Consider the following 22,962-nt stretch of genomic DNA (forward strand, 5'->3'; position numbering starts at 1 on the left):
TCATCTTGTCTCCTATGTAAGGGAGTTTTTCTTTGACTTAGCATCTCAACCAGGGAAAGGGGGCGACATATTTTTTTCCCGTGCTACTTCCTGCTGACTTTGGGGTGTCGTAGTCAGGGTCCCAAGCAGGCTGAAATGCTAGTCAAAAGCAAAGAGGGAATTTAGGCAATGGAGTATTTATCAGAAGCATCTGGTTGGCAGACTCTATTGAAGAAACAGGGAGTGTTTACATTGGTTGGACTGATTTACATCCACAGCAAGTCTAGAGCTCATAGTCTTTAGGAGCAGTCAGCAACTGATAATCAGATGTGTCTGCCAGTAGCGGAAACCAGAAGCGTAAACCTGTTTGAGACATGTTTAAACTAAGAACAGAAGTTAAAACTTATACACTCAATCAGAACTTTTAGGCCCATAGTTTTAGTCATCAGGAAGGGCAGGAGTCCCAAGACGAAGGGAGAACATCCCATTCTCAGGAACAGACAGGTGGGATAACAAAAAGCTGTAATTTTTGTTAGATAGAGTCCTTTTGACCTGTGAGAAGTGGATCTAAGCTTTATGACTTTTGATCCTCTGAAGCCTATAAAATGAAATGAACAAAATAAAATTGAACTTTATTATATAAAAGGACATAACAGTTTTAGACATGTTAGCATTACCAATCTGTACTGAAATTCACATTGTAGAAAAATCAGATATCAGGTATCTCTAAAACAGCAGGAACAGATTTATACCTTTGAGTCCTAGCAAAAACTACAGGTTTGAGTTAGAAGCTTGTACATTTTTTCTTCTGTCCAGAGTCAGGTATAGATTGGACAGAGATGCCTTTGGCCTGATGAAAAGCCCTTTATGTTTATATTTAGATGACAAGCAAAATAAATTTAACCTTGAGCTTGTGACTGACCAGCAGGTAGTTACTGCTCTATCAGCTTGTCAGAACTTTATTAAATGAGCTATCAAGCTGGCTATAGTTTAACCATTAATACTACCAGAGATCTAAGAAGGATAAATTTTATACAGCTTTTGAATCTATTAAAAACTGACAGGGTCCAGTCCATATACAGCTAGCCATACCCAAGTCTCCATTAGCAGGCAGAAGTATCAAAGAACAGCATCAATCTTTGCCAGGCCTATCAGGTGAGAGTTTTTTCCCCTCTCTCTGTGGAAGAGGGACATGGAAAAGACTGACCTTATTTTGTCTAGGCAAAAGGGGTATAATCAATCGCCAGTGTCCTGTTACTTGTACATGGCCTGGGCCAGGTCCTGGCAGCAGGTGTGCATCGGGTCATCTTGCCCCCCGGTCAGTGTTGTGTAGACAGCGAGGTGTCCTGTAATCTTCTTTGGAGACTTTGGATCACTGTCAAGATCTGGGTTCTCTGTCTTATAAGTTTTTTTAGTCAACATTTTAAATGCCATATTCTGTAGATCTCTGAAAGCATCAAGAGTGTTGTCTAGGTAAATCTGGATAGACAACTTTGTTTTTAGTTATTTGTTTAAAGCTTAACCTTTGAAAACAAATACATTTATACAGGGGACTGAGTAAGGTTTAACCCTGTTACAAAATTTTTCTGTACTTAATATGGCTACAATGACATTAGTGTAGGATCTGTCTGGAGAACTGGATTTAAACTGAGAGGCTGTGGAGAGAAGTTTTATTTAGAGCCCTCCATCCTGACTGTAACTGGTTTTAACTTAGCAAACAGACATGACATTTAAAGAGACAGAGTAACTTAAAACTCTTAGTGACAAGAATGTAGATCTTCTGTAGATGAACAGGCAGGATTTTTGAGTGAAACACGTACCCTACCGGGTCCTGGAAAGGCATGACTCTCTGAAAACAAGCCATGTGGAACAGAGACAGTGAAAGAAGAAAACTGTCAGTGACTAAAATAAAAGGCAAAAAGGTAAATGAATTATGTCTGGCAGCAGAGTTTGTTGGTAGAAGCTGACTAGATTGTCCCTCTGGCTAGGCTGAGGGAAGGAGGTAACTTATAGCAAAAATAAAATATCCTTTATGTCCTTAAAACCATTATTACCTGGGTGACCGTTAAGTTGCAAAGTTTACATAAGTTTTTAGAACAGAAAACTCTAATTAACAGAGTAGATTTTATTGCTCCTTAAAAGAGGGGAAGGCACAAGGTAGAATAGGAGTCTCTTACTCTACCAACTGAGGAACATTTCCAGCCCTGCATCTCTTTTGTCAGTGATTGGCCATGCATGAAGGTTGGTAAAATATACTTACTTTTCCCTTGTACAAGTTATGTGAAAAAGTTAAGCAGCCACATGTCTGATAGAGAACCTATATAAAACTTGACAGTGACATGAACAAATGATCCAAGTAGAAAATGGGCAAAAGCCATGAACAGTCATTTTAGTACCAAGGACATACAGATGACAAATGACTAGCACACAAAAGGATGGTTAATATCATATTAACCCACTAAAACCTGTACCTTGGCCATTCCACTTGAGTTGGCTGTTAGCTGCCCAAGGCGAAGTGCAGTGCAGAAAGACTGTGTCTAGGCATCAGGATCCAGCAGGGGAGTACTGGCCTGCAGCCAGCAGCTGGAGTGATCCATCTCTCATGGGAGATGCTTATGTGCAGCCACCATAAATGACTATTAACCTATATATTTTTTTCCTGTGGAAGTAAAAGCATAGTTTTTCATAAAACACAATGAATCTTTGACTTTTAAGGCTTCCCAAAGTATATAGACTGACATAATTAGGAAGGCAGGGAAGAAGAGTAGTGCTGGTGAGCACAGAGTGCCCTTGGCTGCCAGTGTTTCTGAAAGAAAAAAAAAATTTCTCCAACATTTTTAGCCACAATCCCAGATTATCTGTTTCATGTCCTTTCAAGGTACCAGGCAGAGATCTAGAGAGGAGGAGGGTGTCTGTCCCATGTTAGGTTTCGTCCCAGTCAGGTCTGTGTTGTCAGTACCCTCAAGACGAGACAAAACAAGACAAACAAACAAACACATCACTTAGACAAAAGAAAGGGGCCCAAGACATGATCAGAATTCCAAGACAGAGTTTCAGAGTTCTGCGGAGGGTCGCCTTTGATCATGCTATATTAGGCCAAAAACTGTATAGATAGGATGAAGGTCTGCCAGGGGCTCATCATCCTCATAACATCAGAAGAACAAATAGGATCCAGGGATCCCGATGGGAAGGCCCCATATGGGCCCCCATCCGGATCAGGAAGAGGGATGTCTCTTGGTTCCTTCAGGTCTACCAATTAGCGCATCCGCCTAGGTACTTGTGACCTGTACAGAGTTTGAATCAGAGATACCTGCCAGAGAAAAAGGAAAATTAACGAGAACAATCTAACTTACCCAGCTGGGTGATGAAAACCTCTGGGGTTCTGGGGTCCAGAGGGTCTCTCGGGATCCTGGGATGAGCCCCCAAATGTTGTGCCCTAGTCACAAGGATCCCCAAAGAGACCAGGGAGACAGACCACTGATGCAAATGCATGAGGTTTATTAAATTGTCCATCCTTCCTCAGGAGGGACCCTGTCTAGCAAGCTGACACAACAACCTCCAGAGGGGGTGAAATTCCCTGTGTACTGCTAGGTTTTAAAGACAAAAGTTACAGGATTACTTCAGTAGGTATGGGTTAGTTTCTGATTGGTTGACATTTGGAAACAATCAGGAAAATCTCTCAAAGTCATATTTTGTCATGAAATACCTGTGTACCAGGTATTCTCAATGGTCACTGCTGAGAGGAAATATTCTGTGGTTTCTATGGCTTTGTCTTGTTACTTGCAGGCGGCCTGTTGTACATAGATATGAATAGTTTTTAGAACTGTATCCTGGAGACTATAGGAGAGGTTTTGGTCTCCCCTGGAGTTTCTTTTGTGGCCAGACAGTTCCCAGGAACCAAGTACCTAGGAGGCATCTGGAGTTTCTTTGTGTTTAGTTTTGGCCCTAGGGTCCAGGAGGTCAGAGGATCTGGAGTTTCCTTGTGTCTTTTCTGTAGCCTGTCATGGCTGCTAAAGCAGGGGCTGAGTGAGGGTCTGGTCCCTTCTTTCCTAGGAGTGAAGCCTTTTACTTTAGTTTACCCCTTTCACTTATAAAGTAAGTATTTTGAACATCTCTCATGGTTTAAAACTTCATAATTCCAGTATGTTGTCAGAGAACAGAGACTTGCTCTGATTATTGTCTGAGGTGGTACTGCCGTCTCCCAAGGCCATTTTCATGATTTATATTTCTCGGCTATTCTATACACAGTACACAACATCCTTGACATCTAATTTGATCTAATTTTTTGAAATATTTTAATTAGGTTGGAACTTTTATGTTTATATTGCATACTCAATGACCATTTTAGCATTTTGAATGTATTTTAACTGCTGAATTAAAAGCAAAGTTCATATACTTTAATGTGATGGCACATCATGCTTGGATGTCTGTGTACATTAAATAATGTACAGCTTATGTTAACCATAGTGATTTACTCAAACATCTATCATTTTTTTAAAGATTTATTTATTTTATGTATGAGTGCTCTATCTGCACATACACCTTTTTGCCAGAAGAGGGCACCAGATCCCACCATAGATAGGTGATTGTGTTTGTTACACCATGTGATTGCCTGGAATTGAACTCAGGACCTTTGGAAGAGCAGCCAGTGCTCTTAACTGCTGACCTGTTTTTCCAACCCCATATTTACTATGTTATGAAATTCTCAAAATATTTTGTATTTTGATTTTTACTTATTTTTATGCATGTGAGTCTGCATGAGTACATGTACATGCAGTGTTTTTAGAGGCAGAAGAGGATGTTGGGTCCCTCTGATGCTGAAATTCCAGGTGGCTTGTGAGCTGCTATGTGGGTGCTAGGAACTGAAACTAGGTCATCTTCAAGAGCAGGAAACATTCTTAATGGCTGAGCCATCTCTCCAGCCAAGTGTTATATGAAGCCACACAGTATGCTATGTGATAGGATTCCAGGGTTCTTTGCTTCATCAAACTGTAGCTGAGTTCCCATTGATTGGTTTTTACCCATCTTATTTCCATTGTCTCTAAGCTCTGGTAGTAAATTTTTCTGCTTCAAACTTTAAAAATTGAGTTGTTTTGTCTTTTTTTTTTTAAGATTCCACACGTGAGTAGGATCTTGTGGTGTTTGTCTTTCTGTACCTCCATTATTTTCCTTAAAATAAAGATCTTCAAATTCCATCCATGTTGAACTAATAACAGGACTATATTCTTTTTTAGGATGAATACTATTCTATGGAGTATACGTATCACATTTTCTTTATCCTTTTATCAGTTGCTAGACAGATTCCATCCATGTCTTGGCTGTTGTAAATAGAGCTGAAGTGAACATGGGAGTACAAGTCTATGTCTGTGTTTCTATCTCTCTATATCTCTATCTCTCTGTGTGTACAGACCAAGTCTTACTATGTGTCTCAGGCTGGCCACAAACTCATGATCCTCTCACCTCATATTTTTTTTAAAAATATCCCACAATTTATAACTTACAAACTTTAATGTTGCATGTAAATTCAACTAATTACCCTGTATCGTATTCCTTGTGCTTATTATTTGCTAACATAAAGTTGCAAATAGAAGTGTTATTCTTCTTTCTCTCCTTGAGAAAGCCTATTAATTATCTGGCTCATCTAAAAATGTCACCTTCTTAAAGCCTTCCCTGTGTAGATAGAACAGATTACCTAACCTCTCTCCACCCCCACCCCAACAAACCTTTTTTACATTGGGAATAGTACCTATGGCCTTGATTTTACTAGGCAAGTTATATACCACTGTACTACATGTACTTCCTCGTTTGTTTCCCTGGAGCTTTTTGTTTATATGTCATATCACTTATTTCAGTATGACTTGCAAGCTACTCATATTATACTAATATTGTAGTTAGTATATGCTTTGCTGTCCTATTCATAACTGCTGTCACTGAACTTAGCACAATGCTTTTGCAGGAAGATTGTGTAAATGGTTTCTGCTTTCCTTTTTATTGAAGAGCTATTTTCCAAATGAATATCCTTATAGTGTATTTTTCAAGTTAAAATTGAGTTTCATTTTAGATCTATGATTGTGAAAATTGAAGTCAAGAATTTTTATCAATTGTATGATATAGCAGTGCCAATACTTGACAGTGGTGCTTAGTAACATTTTTTTCCTTTTCTTTCTTCCATGCATTACAGTCTCATTTCTTTCAGTATGATGCATCATTTCCATGAGCATAGAGATTTCTTTCTTTCATTGTTCCCATATCTCTTTAGAGTACTAATGGTGGCTTTCTTGCCTCATAATTGTTTATTTTAGGTCACTGGCCCTGTTCAGACCAGAAATCGCTCTGTGACGGCAGACAGAAGTAATATGACTTCACCACTCCTGGATGCCAGCTCAATGGAGAACCCAGCCCTGTTTAATGATATCAAGATTGAGCCACCAGAAGAACTCCTGGCTAGTGATTTCAACCTGCCACAGGTGGAACCAGTTGATCTCTCATTTCACAAGCCGAAGGCTCCTCTCCAGCCTGCTAGCATGCTGCAAGCTCCAATACGCCCTCCCAAGCCACCGTCTGCAGCCCAGGCCATTGTGGTGTCTACTTCATCTGACACAGGCACCTCAGCAACCATTCCTACTGTTCTCACTCCAGGCTCTATCCTGGCCTCCTCTCAGGGGACCGGGGGCCAGCCGATTTTACATGTGATTCACACTATCCCGTCAGTCGGTTTGCCAAATAAGATGGGCGGACTAAAGACAATCCCACTGGTGGTTCAGTCTTTGCCTATGGTCTATACCAGTTTGCCTGCAGATGGGAGTCCTGCAGCTATTACTGTTCCACTCATTGGAGGAGATGGCAAAAATGCTGGATCAGGTGAGTGCAGGGTGTACAGCTTCCTACAGTCATTTGCCTACAGAGAGCTGCTTTTCTGAGCCATTCTATCATGTCTCTTTTCACCTCTTCCAATTTTGAGGGGCACTGTTTCAAAGGGGACTTGTTTTAATTATCACTTTTTAAAACATGGTTTTAAAATTATTTCTGTGTAATGCTTAAGAATATATATGAGCCATGTGTTTTGGCACATACCTGTAATCTCAGCACTTGAGAGGCTGGGGCAGGATGATTATGAGTCACAGGCTAGCCTTGGACTGCAAGTTCCAGGCCACACCATGGTCCGGGTTACCCAAGGAGACCTTGTCACGAAAGAACCTATAATTGATCTCCTTTAGACCATGTTCTCAAACAGGTATGCATATTCTTGACTGAAATATTATGTATCTTCCTAGAATTTTCATATGCTATTATTTGATAGTAAAGAATTGAGAGCATTATATTTAAAATATTGCTGTTTTAAAGCAAAATGCAAAATTTGAACACAGTTAAATTATAAACTCAAAAAAATAGTTTACACTCACTAAGAAATTGTCCATCCCTGTGACTTCCTAGGTTATTGTCCTATATTTTTTCCTGTGCCATTAGGAGTTCTTTGATAGAAAACATAATATTCTTAACACTACCATAACTTGGCCAAGCTTAGCTCTGGCCTCTTACCACACCTTCCCTATTCTCTATAGAAAAGTCTCTGCAATATTGCCATGTTTCCTGGACAGTCCTTTATTTGACATCTGTGACCTTCCTTTTAAGATTTTATTGCTTTAAGATTTTATTTGCTTTCAAGAGTATGAGTCCATTTTCCCTAACTGGGTTGGCGATTCTCAAGAACACTCTTATGATGTGACTGTGCACCTCTCCAGGGACACCCACCACAGGGCTCCCTAGTAGTTGTTTAACCGCAGATCATTTTTTGAACAAAAAAGGCTGAAAATTTGCTTAGAAGAGTTTCATATGCTATCATCTATCCATTTATGTTTTGTGGTACTGCTAGTTTAATTTAGGGTCTCACACATGTCAAACAAGTACTCTAATACTGATACAGTTTCATGAGGTTACTCAGACTGTCTTTAAACATATTACCCAAGCAGATATTGAACTTAATGATTCTTCTGCATCAGCCTATTCAGTAGCTGGGGTTTCAGGCCTGTGTTACCAGTCCTATCTTATTTAACTTTTGAGGTGAGCTCAGAATTCAGAAGGAATAAATTAAGCCCCATCTTTCATTGCCCTCAACAACAGTTCCCTTTCCAGAATTACATGTATTTTAGTTCATCATCAGAAATGATCAAAGAAAATCTGTTGGTTCTGACATGGTTTGAAATACTACATTCAACTTTTTCTTTTCTTTTTTAGTTTTTTTCAATACAGGGTCTCTGTTTGTACCCCTGGCTGTTCTGGAACTAGCTCTGTAGAACAGGCTGGCCTTGAACTTACAATTGGCCTTGAGTATTGTAACTGATAATTCCAAGAATTTTCTCAAGACAGTCAGGGGACTGTTCAGAGACTTCAGTGTACCCAAAATACGTTGAACCCATATTTTCTGCAGACCCTTCCAAGGAGCTGGGATGATACATGTAGAGGGATGGATACATCACACTTAGATTGGGTTCTAGAGAAATTCACATCCTGGTGATGCAAGAACAGTCTTGCTACCCTTCCTTCAAAGACACTTCTGTTCCCTCTTATGCTACAAAAAATGTTTATTGGTTACTATCTTCCTCCTCTTTCTTTTTAAAAATGATTTTCTTTCTTTCTTTCTTTCTTTCCCTTCCTTCCTTCCTTCCTTCCTTCCTTCCTTCCTTCCTTCCTTCCTTCCTTTCTTTCTTTCTTTTTCGAGACAGGGTTTCTCTGTGTAGCTTTGGAGCCTATCCTGGCACTCGCTCTGGAGACCAGGCTGGCCTCGAACTCACAGAGATCCGCCAGCCTCTGCCTCCAGAGTGCTGGGATTAAAGGCGTGCGCCACCAACACCCGCTTAAAAATGATTTTCTGTCTTCACTTCTTAATATGGGCCAAACTGGAAATCCTGAAATAATTGTTGAGGTGAAAATAATTGTAGAGGTGCATACATCTTGGTCTACAGTGCTCCCTTTCTTTGCTTTTAGTCAAAGTTGACCCCACCTCCATGTCTCCACTGGAGTTTCCAAGTGATAGTGATGAGAGTGCAATTGAGAGTGGATCTTCAGCCTTACAGGGTCTGCATGGATTGCACCAAGAGTAAGTACTTAGAGTGTGTGTGTGTGTGTGTGTGTGTGTGTGTGTGTGTGTGTTTAGAATTAAACAGAACACAACAGCAAAAGTTTGAGGAAAACAAAATACAAGCTAACTGCTTTCCCTAGGAACTATGTAAGTGTGTGGACATATAAGTGTCTGTTCATGCATATTATGATAGAATTACATCCTAATGTATCATGAATTCTATTCTTGAAAAAATTATTCCACTTTCCCAAAAGTTATACTTTTTGTAGTGTTTTTCTCTCTAAGTTTAAAATAGCCCAGTATTTTAATCTTGAAACGGATTAGAAGCAATTAGCTTGTATTGAACAAACATGTTATATGAAAAATGCATTTTGTTAAGCACCAGGGTGGCCCTTGTTGAAGTGAAATGTTCCTACTGTTTGACAACGTAACTACTCAAGGAAAAATTACCACTCTGGTGCTTTCTCAGGGAGCTGCATTTCCTAAGCAGACTGGCCCAGTTGAAACTATTGCTTCATTGTTCCTACCATTTCTTCTCTTTGGGAGCTAGCATTAAATTTGCATAAATGATAAGATGGTATGAAATACCACCACTGTAATTGGTCTTATCTTACTTTCTTTGCTTAGACCAGCAACAATGGCCCAAATGCAGGGAGAAGACTCTCTTGACTTGAAGAGAAGACGGATTCACCAGTGTGACTTTGCAGGATGCAGCAAAGTGTACACCAAAAGCTCTCACCTGAAAGCTCATCGCAGGATCCATACAGGTCTGTCCCCCACCCCACCCCCTCATTCCAGCTCTAGCACACACTTGTATACACATATACTATGAGAGAGGAGGCTGGGGGAGAGAGAGAAAAGATACAAGAAAGAGAAGATCACTTACGGGTTTTGGCCCTGTTGTTCTTAGCCTAAAACCAAAAACAGTCTAGCAAAACAGAAACCTTCCAAGTAAGTGTGCTGTTGTGCCTAGTTTTGCAGTGCTAGGTATTAAAGGCATCATGGGTGAGATACAAATACTCTACCAAATTAGTTACATCACCAGCCCCTTTGATTTTGTTTGTTTGCTTTGGTTGTTGTTTTTTTTCTTTTTTGACATGGGATCTCATGTAACCAACCTCTGACCTCAAACTTACTATGTTGCTAAAGCTGACCTTGAATTTCTGATAACTTTCGACTCCCAGGTGCTGGGATTATAAACATCCAATACCACATTCATCATATTTTTTAGTTTTCTTTAAGGAATCTCTATACTGCTTTCTATGTACTAGTTTACTTTCCTACCAGCAGTACATCAGCAGTCTTTTTTTCTCCATATTCCTCTCAGTGTATTGTGTTATATTTTTATTTATTATACATGCCATTCTGACGAGGCTAAGATAGAATAATAGATTTCTCTTGTACATCTATAGTGGCTGAAAACTGAGCATTTTCCATGTATTTACTGGAGCAGTTGTATTTCTTCTTCTCAGTAGTGTGTGTTCACATCATTTTCACATTTAGTGATTGAATCGCTCATATGCTTTTAACTTTTTTGAGTTCTTTGTATATTTTAGATGTGAATCCTCTCTCATTCAAAACTAGCAGAGGTTTTTCTCTCATTCTATCAGTTGTCAGTTTCTTCTGTTGATTGTTTCTTTATTCTGCAGATGAATTTTAATTTGTTATCAAGATGTCTCACACCTTTTTTTTGAGACAGGGTTTTTCTGTGCAGCTTTGGAGCCTGTCCTGGAACTCACTATGTAGCCCAGGCTGGTCTCGAACTCACAGAGATCCGCCTGCCTCTGCCTCCTGAGTGCTGGGATTAAAGGCGTGCGCCACCAACGCCTGGCGATGTGTCTCATCTCGATTTTATTTCCTGAACTATTAGGGTCATTAAAGTATTTTACATATTTTCCTCAAAGAGTTTCAGAATTACAGTTCCACCATTAGTTTCTGTACCACTTTGAGTTGAGGTTTGTTTAGTGAGAGCTAGGGATATATTTTCAATGTTTTCCCAGAGCCATTTATTGTCAAGGATGATCTTTCCCCAGTATATATGCATTAGATACTTCTCATCATTTGAACTAAATATTTGAGCAAATCAACTTGATAGAGGGAAGATTTAATTTGGTTTCTGGTTTCAGGAGTTTTAGACTGTGGCCACCTGTCTGTTGGTTCCAGTGAAGCAGAGCATTGTGGGGAAGAGCATGTCAGGGAATGGAGTGGCTCACCACATGGTGGTGTATAAGAGACACAGGGATAAACAATGACAGGCCATGGACAAGATGTGCCTTCTGAATATATATACCTTCATGCTGCCACTGATCGACTTCCTCTACACAGGCCCTGACTCATGTTTTCTATCATTTACAAATAATACAAAGTTTTAAAAGCATGAATGGATTAAGTATTGAGTATAATCCTCATAATTCAATTACTTTTAGCATTGCCAACTAGGGACAAGCCATCAACACATAGCCCACATAACCTTTGGGAGTTATTTTATACTGAAACATACTGGGTTTTTTTTGGGGGGTCTAGCATCAGATGATTATGGATGTGTAGATTTATTTCTGGGTTTTTTATTCTATTCCGTTGGTCTATATGTCTGATTTTTATACCCAGTACTGTTGTTTGGTTGTTGTTACTATTGCTCTGTAGTATTTTGGAATACCTTCAGCATTACTATCCTAAGCATTTTGTTTAAGATTGCTTTGGCTATTTAGGTCATTTGTGCATCCATATAAATTGTAAGTTTGCCTCACTGTGGTGTCACATGCCTTTAATCCCAGCACTCAGGAAGCAGAAGCAGGGGGAATCTCTGTGAGTTCGAGGACAGCCTGGCCTACAGAGCAAGTTTCAGGACAGGTAGAGCTGTCACACACAGAAACCCTGCCTTGAAAAACCATAAAAAGAAAAGAAAATTAAATTAAGACTGCAGTACACATACATTTTCTACATTGTTATATTATATATCTTATAAGAAAATAGAGTTATATTAGTGCTGGAAAGGTTTAGGAAACCATTCAGATTCATTGTTTATAGCATGGTGTTAATGATAATAAAGGGACACAGAACAATCATAACAGTATTTACTAAGTGTCTGGTTCTGCTTTTGTTTTCGAAGCATCACCTATATTTTTATTACAAGAAAAAGAAAACTCAGGCTTGGCAGCAAGAGTACCTTTACCAATTGAAGAAGACCATCTCAGTGCTCTCTTGCTCTCTCTCTCTCTCTCTCTCTCTCTCTCTCTCTCTCTCTCTCTCTCTTTCCCTCTCTCCCTCCCTCCCTCCTTCCTTCCCTCCCTCCCTCCCTCCCTCTCCCTCTCTCTCCTTCTCTGGTTTGCCATATTGCTATGGATAAAATTTCAAGCACTGTATTTAAAAGGAGTGCGGATTTGTCTTGTTTTTTATTATACAAGAAATGCTTCCAGTTTCTTCTCATTTGGTATTATGCTGGCTATAGATTTGCTGTATATAGCATTTATCATGCTGGTATGTGACCCTCCTGTTCCTAATTCCTTCAAGGTTTATATTATGAATATATGTTGAACTATATCAGAGTCCTATCCTGCATTTATTGAGATTATCATGGAATATTTATCTTTGATCCTGTTTATGTACTATTTTACATTTACTGATTTGTGCATGTTGATCTGTCCTGGCACACCAGAATGAAATCAAGTTAACCGTGGCTTATTATTTTTGTTATACTGCTTAATTCAGTTTGAAAAGAATGTATTGAGGATTTTTGCATGGTCATCAAGGCTGTTGGCCTGTACCTTGCTTGCTTGCTTTTTTTTCATGTGTCTTCATCAGGTTTTGGTGTCTAGATAACACTGACCTTAGCTTGAATAAAAGATTCTTTAACCGTAATAAAAGGCAAAGATCTTGAAGTAGAAAGCTGGACTTCCTGAACTGTTTTGAATCTGTGCTCTAGCAGTGAGTTGCCACATGGTGGCACTACTTTAACAAGTCAGTTATTATTCATCTGGGTGTAGTGAAAATAGGAATACCTAGGAGAAATCCTTGAGCAGTTACAATGAAGTCTATACATAGCAAATGTGCTATAAAGTGTAGCAATGGGATATTACAATTTTGAATAAAAGTGAAAAAAATCTCATTTGCACTCCCTACATTCTCTGAAATTCTATTCTCCTTTCTAGATGTTAATAATCATGTGTAATCTTCCAACCTTTTGTTTGGTGAGAGATAGACAACGTAGCCCTGCCTAGTACTCATTTTATAGACCAGGCTGGCATTGAACTCAGGCTGGCTGTCTCTTCTTTGTGTGTCGGGGATTAAAGGTGTGTACCACTACACCCAGGTTATCCTTAGTCTTAATACATTTGGCTTGCTGTGTGTCAGTCTTCTTAGAGGCTAATGCAGCAATTGAAATGATCAGTAAATAACATCTTTAATCAACCAAATTGTTTCCTGGTAATACTCCAAACCTGTGAGCTAGACTGGACTCCATTCTGTGGTCTGTTATCTAACAGCTATACAGTTAATTAGTGGACACTTGACAGGATTAGTAGGCAGCAAGCAGTAAGTTAAAAGGAAAGATACAAATCTTTTTACCACCAGAATTTAAAACAGCAAAAAGTAAATGCCTTGAAAATTTTATAATGGGGAAAGGAAGGATAGAAGAGCAAAGACTGTTAGAATCGTAATACACATCGTGTCTGCATTATTGCTTGTCTCTGATTATAAAATAGTACACACTCATCATAAGATGAGAAACAGAAGCATATAAGGAAAAACAAATATTACAATGATTTGTAACCTAATTTTAACCAGTTATTCATATAGCATATTTCCTTTAATTAAAAAAATCTTGTTTGGGCAGTGGTGATGCATGCATTGAATCCCAGGCAGAGGCAGGCATATCTCTAAGTTCAAGGCCAGCCTGGCCTACAGAGTGAATTCCAGGACAGCAAAGGGCTCCATAGAGAAACCCTGTCTTGAAAAAATAGGTTTATTTATTTTTATTTTATGTATAGGGGTGTTTTCCCTGTATGCATGTCTGTGTACCATGTTTGTGCCTTGTGTCACAGAGACTAGAAGAAGGCATCAGATCCCCTAGAAATGGAGTTATTGATGGTGGTTGATGGGAATTTAGCCTGGTCCCTCAGGAAGAGCAGCCAGTGCTAAGAATCATTGAGCCATCTATCCTGCCCCAATTAACTTTTGCAACACAATCTCACTTAGGAACCTAGTCTAGCTTTAAATTCTTGAACCTCCTACCTCAATTTCTTTAGTCCTGGGTTTACACATGTTTACTACCACTCCTGGCTTAATTTTTCATTATAATATATATGATACATACATATATATGTATATACATGATTTTAAAGTATTCACAGTACAAAAAGTTATTTTAAAGAGGCCTCCTACAATCTTTCACCTTGACTTTTCTCATTGTTGATACTTTTTCTATAATTATTTATTTCAGTGTGTTGATATTTCCTTTATCCCAAATGTACAAATGTATGGTATGTGACCTATGCATATAATGTGATTGTGCTGTGGTAATTCTCCCTATACTAAGTTTTTCCATTTTTCTTTCTCTCTTGGGCTTGACAGCTTTCCTCATCCCTTCCCTTGTATGAGTTTCCGACCTTACACAGAAGCAAGCACGCTTTAGTTGAATGCTCTTTCCATCAAGTCATACGTTCTTATTGTAGATGGATTTGATTTATTTCAGATTATTCATTAGAAAGTATCCGATGAGAGAATATGGTTAGAGCAGTGTAGTAGCGTAGAGAGTGGCAGCCACCTGGATTTGTGTTACAATTTGCATGTCAAATTCCGCCTACAGGCTCTTGTGTTTGAAAACTTGGCCCCCAGCTGCTTGTGCTGTTTGGGGGAGGTTGTGGAATTTTTGGCAGTTGGGGCTTTGCTGTAGGAAGTGAATCTCTGGGAGGTAGGCTTACAGCCCAGCCCCACTCTCTGTCCTCTTTTCTGCTTCCTGATTGATCTACAGAGATGTAAGTACCCACTAATCCAAGCTCCTGACCAAATGGAGCCTTTTGCCACCATGGCTACTTTGCCCTAGTGGACTGCATGCCCTCAAACCATATGATCCAGAATAAGTTCTTTCTTCCATAACTTACTTCTTGCCAGGCATTTGGTCACAGATAGGAGGAATGTAATTAATAGTTTGTATTTCAATTACAGTGCTCACTAGCAATCTAATTTTTTTTCTTTTCTCTTTTGAGACAGTACTTCACTATATAGCCTTGCATAGCCTGGAACTCACTATGTAGACTAGCCTGGCCTCAAACTTGTAATGTTCCTCCCTCCTCTCCCTCTTGATTGCTAGGGTTGCAGGCATGCTTTCCTATGTGTGGCCTCCACTGTCTACCTTTTAAATGTTTTGAACAACCTTGTGAGATATTTTTGCCTCTGTTTAGATTTGAGAAAAGAGACTTGGCCAGGGGAAAGCTACTATTTACTATGTGGTTAGTGTGGTAGAAGCAAGACTCAAAGAGTCTTTGAGGGCCCGTGTTCTCTCCACTTTACCATCTCAGCCCAAGTTTAGACATTCTGCAAACAGCAGTGTATAGTCAGGTAGACTTTGGGGTATCCTCACTTCAAAAACCAGTAAGTATGTGAAGTAATGCATATGCTAATCAGTTAGATTTAACCTGTCTACAGTGTATGCATATTTTGCAACTTGTAGAAGAGAAGTAGTATGATGTTTATTTGTCAAACTAATTTTTTCAACCAGGGCTCAATATATTTTTTTTATTAGAAACAAGCTTTTTTTTACATGTCAGTCCTAGTTCCCTCTCCCTCCCCTCCTCCCAGCCCCCTTCCTATCCCCTTTCTGCTCCCCAGGGAGGGTGAGACCTGCTATGGGGGATCTTCAAAGTCTGTCACATCATTTGGAGCAGGGCCTAGACCCTCCCCCATGTGTCTAGGCTGAGAGAGTATCCCTCTATGTGGAGAGGGTTCCCAAATCCATTTGTATACTAGGGATAAATACTGATCCACTACCAGAGGCAGGGCTCAGTATTTTTAAATTTGTCAAACTAATTAATTAAAAAGATGAATGAGAGTGCCCCTTCAAGGTGATTGTTGTACTTTGAGACTAAAGCTTTGCTATAAATACAAATCATGTATTCGGCTATCTTTCTGGTGGTCAGTCATTTCCTGATTACCTTCATTTTGTTGTGTTCCCCCTGCAGGAGAGAAGCCTTACAAATGTACCTGGGATGGCTGCTCCTGGAAATTTGCTCGCTCGGATGAGCTCACTCGCCATTTCCGTAAGCACACAGGCATCAAGCCCTTCAGGTGCACAGACTGCAACCGCAGTTTTTCTCGATCTGACCACTTGTCGCTACACCGCCGCCGTCATGACACCATGTGAATATCCCAGGCCACAGTGGATGTGCTGCACTGGTCTCCTGAGCGTGTGCTGAGGTTGAGACTATGTTTGCCTCTTTGACTACAACTTGCCCCTGTGATTGGGGTTAGAACAGCCTACTGAGCCAGGTTGATGAGACTGGAGAAAAAGTTAGCTGGTCTCCCATGCGGCTCTTCATATTCCGCTTTCACCTGTCCACTGTCCAGACTTCAGTTTTCTCAACCTCTTCCTGGGTTGAATTCTAGTGCGGCGCCCATGGTTGCCCTCCCTGACCCCTCATGCTATGTTATAGACATTTTTCCTACAATAGCAAACAAAACAGGAATCAACTCAAGGCTGTGAACAAACATCCGCTGCTCCCCCCCACACACACTTTTCTCTTGTTTTGTAATACTTTTATCCTAAAATGAGGGATTTTTTCTCAGACATAGGTACAAGGGGCATAACAGTGGAGTTGATTGGTCAGATTTACAGAGAATTGAGTCTGAAATAGTGTCTCATTCTAACCCCGAAGGTTTTGTAGATCCAGTTTCACTTGTTCTTACCAGTTTGGTTTATAGACAGTACCAGCCCTCCCTTTTGAAGTTCATCAAAGAAATGAAGGGATTTTCTCGACCTCCTCTTCCTCCTCATGCTCCTTTATAATTAAAGGTTTTATGGCACAATTATATTCCTTTTAGCTTAAGTTTGGACAAATATTCAAAGCACAGAAGACAGATCAGTAGGGAGAAGTATTCTAGGAAAATATGTCAGGTAGTGACAGGAAAACGTAGACCTGGGAGGACCCTGTGAGCAATTATTTGGATAAGGTGTTAGAACTGCTGTTAATCCCACACCTCATTCAAAGGGCAGCCTATTGAAATGGCGCTTTCGATGGGCTACACTGGACTGTTTATTCTTTTGTTTACATAAAGCAACCATTCAGCATATTACCTGAGAGAAATTGCACACTGAGCATGTTATACAGAGGTAAGGGGTTGCACCAGAGGAATCTTGTTTACTTCATGCCATTTTGGGGCACTCATTCTTCTGTTTTTAATGGGATAGAAGAGATTTTTTTCTGACACTGACATATAAAAAGCATTTTTAATTTTTTACAACTGCTATCAATACCCAAGCCATTTATTTTAGACATAACAGCAGGCTGCATATTATACATTTGGTTGCCCAATCAGACTGTTCCTAATATTCTCTGGGACATAAAACCCTCTGTTCCTGGCCTTGGACCTCAGATCTACCTCCATGTGGCATATTTCCTCTCCTGGAGAAAAAGGAGAGGGGCTTTGTATTAGTGTAGGATTGGACACAGCCTCTTGCCTAAAGGTTGTCTTCATACTAAACCTTTTTTCTTGGCAGATATTCCAAAAGTTCTAGCTTGAACACTTTAGGTTACTACCTCCTGTGGCTGTCCTTTCTAGCTAAATCCTAGAACTCTACCATCTAGAAGGGGTCCTGTCTACTTCTACCCATCCCTCACTTCTTACAGATGAGGCAAATACGGGTTAGAGTCTTTCTACAGTTATTTACTTGAGGCCTTATAGACCTGTATACTCCTTCTCCCAGGGATCACACTAGTAAACCAAATTAAAGAAAAAAAATATGTGATTGGTTGCAATATTTGTCCAATTTTATATGTTATACTTCAGAAAACTTTAAATCACTCAAAATTCATATATAGTTGATGGCAAAGTAAGTAGAATGTACTTATGATTATTGCCAGTTAGCATCATGCACACAGTGTTTCTATTCTCATATTTTGTTATTTCTGGTTTTTAAATTTAGCTTGTTTCAATTTTCAATGTCTTTCCAGCCCATAAATTATCCATAAGTTAAGGCCTACTTGTACTTTTCAAGATGAAGTGTAGGCTTTACTATTATCACCATCTTCATATAGGATTTTTTCTGACTTGGGGTATACAAGTTTCAAGCTGTATACTAATTACTAAAGCACTAATAAATATCTAGGGCCAGTCTATTAATGGGGACCACATTGTATGACAGATTGTGATAAATGTATATTACTACCATGCATGGGCTTGAGCATTGAGTAGTTGGTACAATATTATAGAACAGAGTCCAAAGGGTTACCCACTTTTTTTCCCACTTTGGATCCTAAGATTTGTTTTCCAGAGTTCAGAATTGGCATGTACCCATTAGACTTGAGACACATATTTACTTGGAGACATATATGTATAAGTGAGCACTATCAAATTATAGTGCTCATAAGGGCGACCAAATTAGGATCCTAGATATTGACGTTCCTAGCATCTCTGAGCCTTTATTCAAATATATTTCTGCAGAGTGATAATAGACTGTGCAAATGCTTGATTCCTTGTCTTTAGTCGAGAAACAATTCTAGCCCTATTCTCATTGCCCTTTTTTTCCAAAAATGGTAAAATCTTTCCAATTACAAGCATATTCTTTAGGAATGTGTCACAGTTAAGAAAAATTCCCATAGTCAATAGATTCAAACACAGTACAGTGTAGAGTTACTGCACCAAAAGCACATGCCATTTTGCTAGATAGTGGTGTAGAAAGGAAAGGAAATGCATCTCTCTTGGTTTTAATTGAAGTTTTAACTAAGTTTAATGGGCACACAACAGCAAAACACTGTTAGTATGGCATTTGCCTAGGATATGGAAATCTCATAGGGATGGATAATATTCAGGAATTTATTACAGTAGAATTACTCCTTCTGTAGACATTTGGCAGCTGAACATAACTATTGATAATTGCCATTGTAAAATATAGGACATGTAAATTTGTTTGGATGGATTAGTGGAGTTCCTTATGTGCAGAACAAAATGTTTGCACAAAGAATTTTGTTTTAAATAAAGTTTCCATGTTGGAACTCTTTTAGGTTTTCAGGATAAAAAAAACATTGTGAAGGTAGAACAGAGCTCCTGTTACTCCACATCTTACATTAGTATGGTACACTTACTACAATTAGTGAAATAATATTGATACATTCAAGTTAACTGCAGTCAGTGCTTTACTCAGACTACCTTAGGTTTTATCTGTTGTCCTTTTTCTGTGCTAATATCTCCTTCAAAATACTACATTGTATTCATAGTCACAGCTCATTTGCTTGTGACAGAGTCTCAGACATCCTTGCTCTCAAGGACCTTGGGAGTATGTTCAGTTGGGATTTATTTGCTATTTTTCTCATGAAAAGACTAGGTTAATTTTTAGGCCTGAACAACCACCCAAGTGAGTTACTATTTTCCTAACATCATATTTCTGTGGCTTATCATTCTTCATGCTGGGATAGTATATATGAGATTTCTCTCATGTACTCCCTTTCCTCTCATCATCTGACACTGTTGGGAAGGAAGTTATTATATGAAGCCTACACATATGGAAATAGAGAGTTATGCACCATGTTTTTGAGAGCAAGTACTTACATACATTCTTTGGAATTCTTCTGCATAGGAGTTTTGCCTCCTCCCCATTTATTTATTTACACAGTTGTTTATTTATGCCAACATGGACTCATTGATATTTATTTTATAGTTTATTTTATTAGTCCAATGCTACTTTTATTTTGTTGCCCAAATTATAACTTTGACTGTTAGGAGCTCTTTTGAATTGACCCTTAAGTCTTTTTTTTACCTACCCCATCAGGTTTTTTCAGCATTTGCTTAATTTTTTGTGTTTCAAGATGTTCCAGGTTCATTTTGCTTTTGTTTTGTGGAGGGCTCTTTCATAATCAGGCATTTCTTCAATAACTCTAATTCCTTTGACTGAAGAATTGTATCAGAAACCAAGATCTGTGCACTATGTATGTTTGCTACTTTGGGGATATTGTTTCTTCAAGACCTTCTCATCCAATAGAACAAAGAAATATATGCATATATATTGAGTTTTATATATATATGCACATGGCTATAAACATTTCCATATGTAATCATCTTTATTAGCTTTACCTGAGTTCATGGCATTGTCTTTAAGCCTTAGTTACCTGCATAGCTTTCCATGCTAACGGTGAGAACCATGGTTCCACCTTCTGCCATTTATTTGTTGAAATCCAATCTATAAACATATTAACAGTGTCTTAAGTGTTATCCTGTATACCCACGAGAAAAAAATTACTAGAACCTGGTGCTTATGTACATGATAGTAACATTTTTAGAACTTTAACAACTCTTTGAAACAGAATAGTCTACAAGACATCTGTATTCTCAATTCTATCCTATCCCCCAAAATACTGACATGAAGCAAACCATTAGTGATTGACATAACCTTGAATAAGTCAAGGAAACTTGTTTATCTTCCATTGTATGTTAATTCCTATATAAGGGATAAATGGGAAAGCAACTGCATGGGCCTAGTTTAAAGAAACACTGTCTTTTTCTCTACTAAATATGGATCTCTGACAACTGGGTGGTACTCTGATTTGCCTCTCTTCTCTATTTTCCCCAGTTTTTAGGCAAGTCACATCACCTCTCTGTGCCTCTATTAACCCATCTAGAAATGGGGATCCACATATCTACCTCACAGGAGTGTTGTGAGGCTTCTTATTAATAGATGTTTAAAAAATGATACGTGATCTCTAAATGAGCAAGAAAGTATTATAATCATTACTATGATTCTAATTAGAGTACCCTGTATTTATCTTATGGAAAGGAGATTAGCCCTCATCAGTAAACCAGTAAATTTAAGTCAATGAGAAAGATCAATGGAGAGTGGCCACTGGAAGCGATACTGTTTGCTCTGTCACCCTCACTTTCCCTAATCCTCTGACTATAGGATTATCAACTGTTTCCAGAAACGTATTAGGACCTAAAATAATAAGAGGCAAAACACATAGTTTTGAAATTATATTTTTCTCCCTTTCTTACTCTGCTTGGACTGCATTACATATAACTTTGTCAGAAGCACAAAGACAATTTCTCAAAGCTTTTCAGTCTTTGGTCAGTTCCGTTTCATCAGTTAAAAATTTCTCTTTCTGCGTGTACTGTACATTGAACAGTAAAGGTAGGAGGGGAGTGGGGTGGGATGGTTGGGCTGGGAGTGGACTGGAAGAGAATGGAAATTACATAGGTGTTTTTCAATCACTGGGTTATCGCTTTCCATTTCTTTTTTTCTGGTGGTGGGTTGGGGGCAAGGGAAGAGATAACTATTTTGTTAACAAATTCTCCTTCCCTTCCAGTAGATGTTTCCTAGGGTCAGTACAAATAGTTGTGTTGGACGTTACTTTTATAACTATGTTGTATACAGTGCTGTTTTCGTTGTATTCCTGAATGAAAAGGGAAGATGGTCCCTAGTGATGTTCATCCCTGTTTTTGACAGGAGGTCACAGCAGGAGAGCAGTACCAGAAACTGACTTTTTGTGGTGGGGAAAGGAGCCTGCAGTGAAGGGATTTATTGGAGTTTTGTCATTATTTAAAGAAATTATAAAACAGTATATTATGCATTAGTCTCTATAACTCTTCTGTTTGTGCCTCCTTGTTTTAGTGCTTTAGAGCAGCACCTCTCTTCACTCCATTTTATACTTGTTCCTGTTCAGAGGTGTGATGTTGAGCACTCCTATCCAAGTTTGTTGTGTACCTGAAGATTCTCGAGAATTGCCTCAGTAAGCATGGCCACCCATAGGTTCCTCTGTTGTAGCTCAGTGGGCACTCCCCGCTGCAGCTTCCAGGCAGGGTGTGTGCTTGAGTACTAAGCAATCTTGTTCTGTCTGATTACTGTACTTTTTTAATAATAAAAATATTTTAAACCAGAAACCATTGGTTTGGTGTTCAGTTTGTCTTCTCATTGTATTTCTTCAGTGTGGAGCAAGTAGCTCATTTTCTGAAACTCTGACTAAAAGAGTTGTGACAGAAGGTACTATGTAGTATTGGGTAGCAACAGAGGAAGCCAGGCTGTCTCAAACAATGGTTTTCTCTGTTTAAGTACATGAGGCCCTCCCAATTCTTGCTGATATATTCAGACATACCCATGAATAGGGATTGATGAATATTGTATGCTGTTTTTGTATTTCCTGTGTAGGATACCGTAAGAGTTTTGGGGGTACAGACACACAATTGCCTATCTTTTCCTGCCTGGGTCTGTTCTCTTTGCCATTTTAGTTTTCTTTGGGAGGAAGTAACTAGGTAAAGGAGGGTATTGGGACAACTTGAAAGTCCAAAGACATCTCAATACATTGGTAGTCCTGAGCAATCTCATGGGAAGAAGTCCCATCTGAAACTTTTGTTTTCCAGAGAATCATTAGAAGAAAAGTAAAAGTGGGAAAGTCTGAAGGAGATGGAAGCCAGAAGTTGGAAGAACAAATTAAAAGTGGCTGCTCCCACCGCTGTCAGGATGAGATTTCCACTACAGGTCCTAAAAATAGTAAACAGCAGAGTTTACAGTTTTCCCTGCAGTATTTATTTTATGAGCAAAAACTACTTTGAAAGTACCATTAAAAAGAACTTTACAAGGCCAGCGGTTGTGGCATACACCTTTAATCCCAGCAGACAGAGGCAGGTGGATCTCTGTGAGCTTGAGGCCAGCCTGGTCTACAGAGTGAGTTCCAGGATAGCCAGAGCTGTTATACAGAGAAACCCTG

General features: G+C 39.1%; 1 protein-coding gene across 4 annotated transcripts in view; it reads left to right on the forward strand.

Annotated features, from left to right (window-relative positions):
• Klf8 (Kruppel like factor 8) overlaps positions 1-22,139 on the forward strand; it is a 39,441-nt gene extending 17,302 nt beyond the window's left edge. For all 4 annotated transcript variants that reach the window (XM_027432001.2, XM_027432003.2, XM_035450013.1 and 1 more), the window contains 4 exons: positions 6,282-6,840; positions 8,965-9,076; positions 9,686-9,825; positions 16,234-22,139. In XM_027432001.2, the coding sequence (XP_027287802.1) occupies positions 6,282-6,840; positions 8,965-9,076; positions 9,686-9,825; positions 16,234-16,415 (993 nt within the window). In that variant the 3' untranslated portion in view covers positions 16,416-22,139. The remainder of the gene's footprint in view (positions 1-6,281; positions 6,841-8,964; positions 9,077-9,685; positions 9,826-16,233) is intronic.
• Positions 22,140-22,962: the final 823 nt, after the last annotated feature.

The sequence above is a fragment of the Cricetulus griseus genome, chromosome X (genome assembly GCF_003668045.3).
Source record: "Cricetulus griseus strain 17A/GY chromosome X, alternate assembly CriGri-PICRH-1.0, whole genome shotgun sequence".
Classification (NCBI taxonomy): domain Eukaryota; kingdom Metazoa; phylum Chordata; class Mammalia; order Rodentia; family Cricetidae; genus Cricetulus; species Cricetulus griseus.